The sequence below is a fragment of the Antrostomus carolinensis genome, unplaced genomic scaffold, assembly GCF_000700745.2.
Source record: "Antrostomus carolinensis isolate BGI_N321 unplaced genomic scaffold, ASM70074v2 scaffold39278, whole genome shotgun sequence".
NCBI classification, from domain to species: domain Eukaryota; kingdom Metazoa; phylum Chordata; class Aves; order Caprimulgiformes; family Caprimulgidae; genus Antrostomus; species Antrostomus carolinensis.
This window is the reverse complement of record NW_010332992.1, coordinates 3,072-5,829: the sequence shown is the minus strand read 5'-3', so window position 1 is coordinate 5,829 and position 2,758 is coordinate 3,072. Positions and strand designations below refer to the sequence as shown.

The 2,758-nt window shown below is 61.2% G+C and overlaps 1 protein-coding gene across 1 annotated transcript in view; it reads right to left on the bottom strand.

The window, feature by feature from the left end:
• Nucleotides 1–2,459, bottom strand: part of LOC104529423 (bestrophin-4) — a 3,525-nt gene extending 1,066 nt beyond the window's left edge. The window contains exons 1-6 of the mRNA XM_010173726.1: nucleotides 2,308–2,459; nucleotides 1,864–1,958; nucleotides 1,106–1,339; nucleotides 630–784; nucleotides 461–538; nucleotides 1–97 (exon numbers count right to left, since the gene is read on the bottom strand). The exon at nucleotides 1–97 is cut by the window's left edge and continues 44 nt beyond it. Of these exons, the coding sequence (XP_010172028.1) occupies nucleotides 1–97; nucleotides 461–538; nucleotides 630–784; nucleotides 1,106–1,339; nucleotides 1,864–1,958; nucleotides 2,308–2,459 (811 nt within the window). The remainder of the gene's footprint in view (nucleotides 98–460; nucleotides 539–629; nucleotides 785–1,105; nucleotides 1,340–1,863; nucleotides 1,959–2,307) is intronic.
• Nucleotides 2,460–2,758: the final 299 nt, after the last annotated feature.

Genomic DNA, 2,758 nt, shown 5'->3' with positions numbered 1-2,758 from the left:
TGTCCAGGTCCCCCTCCTGCCCCGGCTCCAGTGGCTCCAGGAACTGCCGCCCGATGAGGCAAAAGGCGAAGAATGAGTAGACAGCGATGGTGACCACCTGCCAGGAGCGTGGGTCAACCAGCAGCCAGGGTGGCAGCCGAGTGGGACGCTCGGCACAGGAGTGGCGAGGATGCGAGAGGCTCAGCCGGTCACTGATGCTCTCATGGGCTTAAAGCTAAACCCCACTGCCACCCTGCCACCCTGCCCAGGCTCCTGCACATCCCGGCAGGGCTGCGAGCCAGCGGCCATGCTGGATCCAGCACCAGATTCAACATGGGTCTAAAGTGCTTTTAGGATGGGGGGTAAAGTTCTCCCCATCAGAGTGGAGGGAGGAGGCTGTAGGGTTCCTCTGACCTCGTGGGGTGGAAGGAGCTGGGGTCTGGGCTCGGGAGACCCGTGGGGTGGGTGTGTGGGTACCCACCTGCGTGTACACCAGGGGGATGCTGATCCAGTCGTAATGGAACAACATGCTGCACTTGGCCCGGTAGAGATTCAGCTCCTGGGCAGAGAGGACAAGGACAGGTGACCCAGGCTTTGCACGAGCCCCCCCATGGTGCCTGGTCCCCTCCATGCACTCGGCACTAACTCACGTCCATGAGCAGGCGAAGGGCCACGTCATCACGGATGCTGCCGTCCCGTCTGGCCTGGGCTGCCAGGTTGGTGAACCACACGCAGGGGATCCAGTACTTGTTGAAGTCAGAGTGGAGGCTCTCGAACTTCTTGCGCTCATCTTGCGTCATGAAGCCTGCGGTGGGACAGAGGCTCAGTGCCATGGCCCCCCTATCAGTAGGGGAGAGCCCTTCTGGGGACAGTCCCCAGTGAGAACGTGTGGGTTTCCAGGTGAAACTACAGCCCCTGAAGATGGGCTCTGGGCAGAGGGGACACAGGGCTCTTTGGGGGTGAACATCCCTGCAAGGATGCCACTTTTCTGTGGGGCAGTTTGAGGCAGGGATGCTTGCAAGGATTCCTAGGCCCCAGCACACCCTCGTGGTGACAGGGACACATCCATGGCCCCCAGCTCTCACCCCACATTGCAAGCCATCATGCCCAGGGTTTAGCTCCTCACCCGCTTCCACCACGTGGTCCATGGTGGGGAAGCGCTTGAGCACCCTGGTGCTGACGGAACGCAGGATGAGGACCGCTGACAGGTTGGCGTAGCGGATGAGGGTGCGCCGCAGGATCCGGCCCCTCTCATCCTTGCCATGGACGTTGCTGGAGATGACACACATAAGCTGGTCGGGCAGGGGGATGCTAGTGTACTGGGCCCACCACCGGTTCACAATCAGGGTGACGTAAAAACCTGCACCAAGAGAAAGCATGTGGGGGGACTTGGCATGACTGGGTGGTGGGTTGAGGCCAGGAGGAGCCTATGCCAGGAGAGCTGCCATGTTTCCAGGGGTGACAGATTTCTCTGTGGCCAAGAGATAAAGAGCGTGTTGTGCTTCTTTTTGGGCTGCCCTCCCCAGGGATGGAGGTTGGGATGTCCCCAGCTCTTCCCTGCCCTGAGTGCAGGTGGCACAGGGAAGGACAACCGCCTCTTGTAGATAAGGTGCCCCTTTCCTGGGCAGGGGGAGGAGGGTGCAGAGCAGGCCAAGGGAAATCACAGCCTCCCACTGGCATCCCCAGGGCCAAGGAGCTGTGCTTGGTGGGTCTGGAAGCCAGGTGTCATCCCCGGGGCACCAGGCTCCTCCATCCCTCACCCAGTGGTGTCCAAGGGATGTTTTTGGGCAAGGGGTCAGGATGGGCACCGGGGGCAACTTCAAACCACCAGCACCGAGGGGAGCAGGGGACCCCAAGTCCCATGTTCAGGGGAGGGACCCGTACCTAGGACGAACGACATGGGGATGAGGTCTGTGGAGCGGTTGCAGTATTGAGCAACTTTGGTATAGAGGCGCTTCTGCTCCTCGGTCAGCAGCCGCCTGCAGAGGACATGCAGCAGGGACAGGGTCACACAGCAGGGACAGGGACTTGGAGTGGGGTCAGGGTCACACAGCAGGGACAGGGACACACAGTAGGGACAGGGACATGGAGTGGGGTCAGGGATGAGCAGTGGGGCTGGGGTGCTGCCTCAGACCTCCACAAAAAGCCATTGCCTGATCCCCCACCTCCTTGCCCTCCCCTGCCCACTCCCACCCTCCCTGGGGGAGTCCCCTGGGCTTCTCCCCTCCTTGCAGGGACCCCAGGCCCTGACTGATGGGGAATCTCTGCACACTCCAGTGGGTCAGCAGGGAGGGACACGACTGGCGGTGACACACTGGCCCTGCTCACCGATAGATGAGGCTGAGCACGGCGTACAGCACCACGAAGACAATGAACTCCTTGTACAGCAGCTTGTAGATGCTTCCTTTCCAGCGAAAGAGCAGCTTGGAGAAACCTCCGAAACGGGAGTTGGCGACTTTCAGTGTGTAGGAGACGGTCATCGTGGCTCAGACCCACACCTCTGCAGAAAAATCCTTCTCTTGCTGGCTGGCAACTAAACTGAGGAGAACCAGGGTTCCTGCTGCTGTCCAGGCTGCAGGGCCTGGGGACACACACTCACTCCCACGCCAAGCACTGTGTCCCATCAGCAGGATCACCTACACGGCCACCCTGCCCTCCCACGCCTGCCACAGCCACTGCCTGCTCCCTGCCTGCACCCACCCACCCTGCCACTGCCTCTTCCCCCTAAATACCCCAGTACGGGCTGCACAGCCGAGCCCTCCCCGTGGTGGAATTAGGC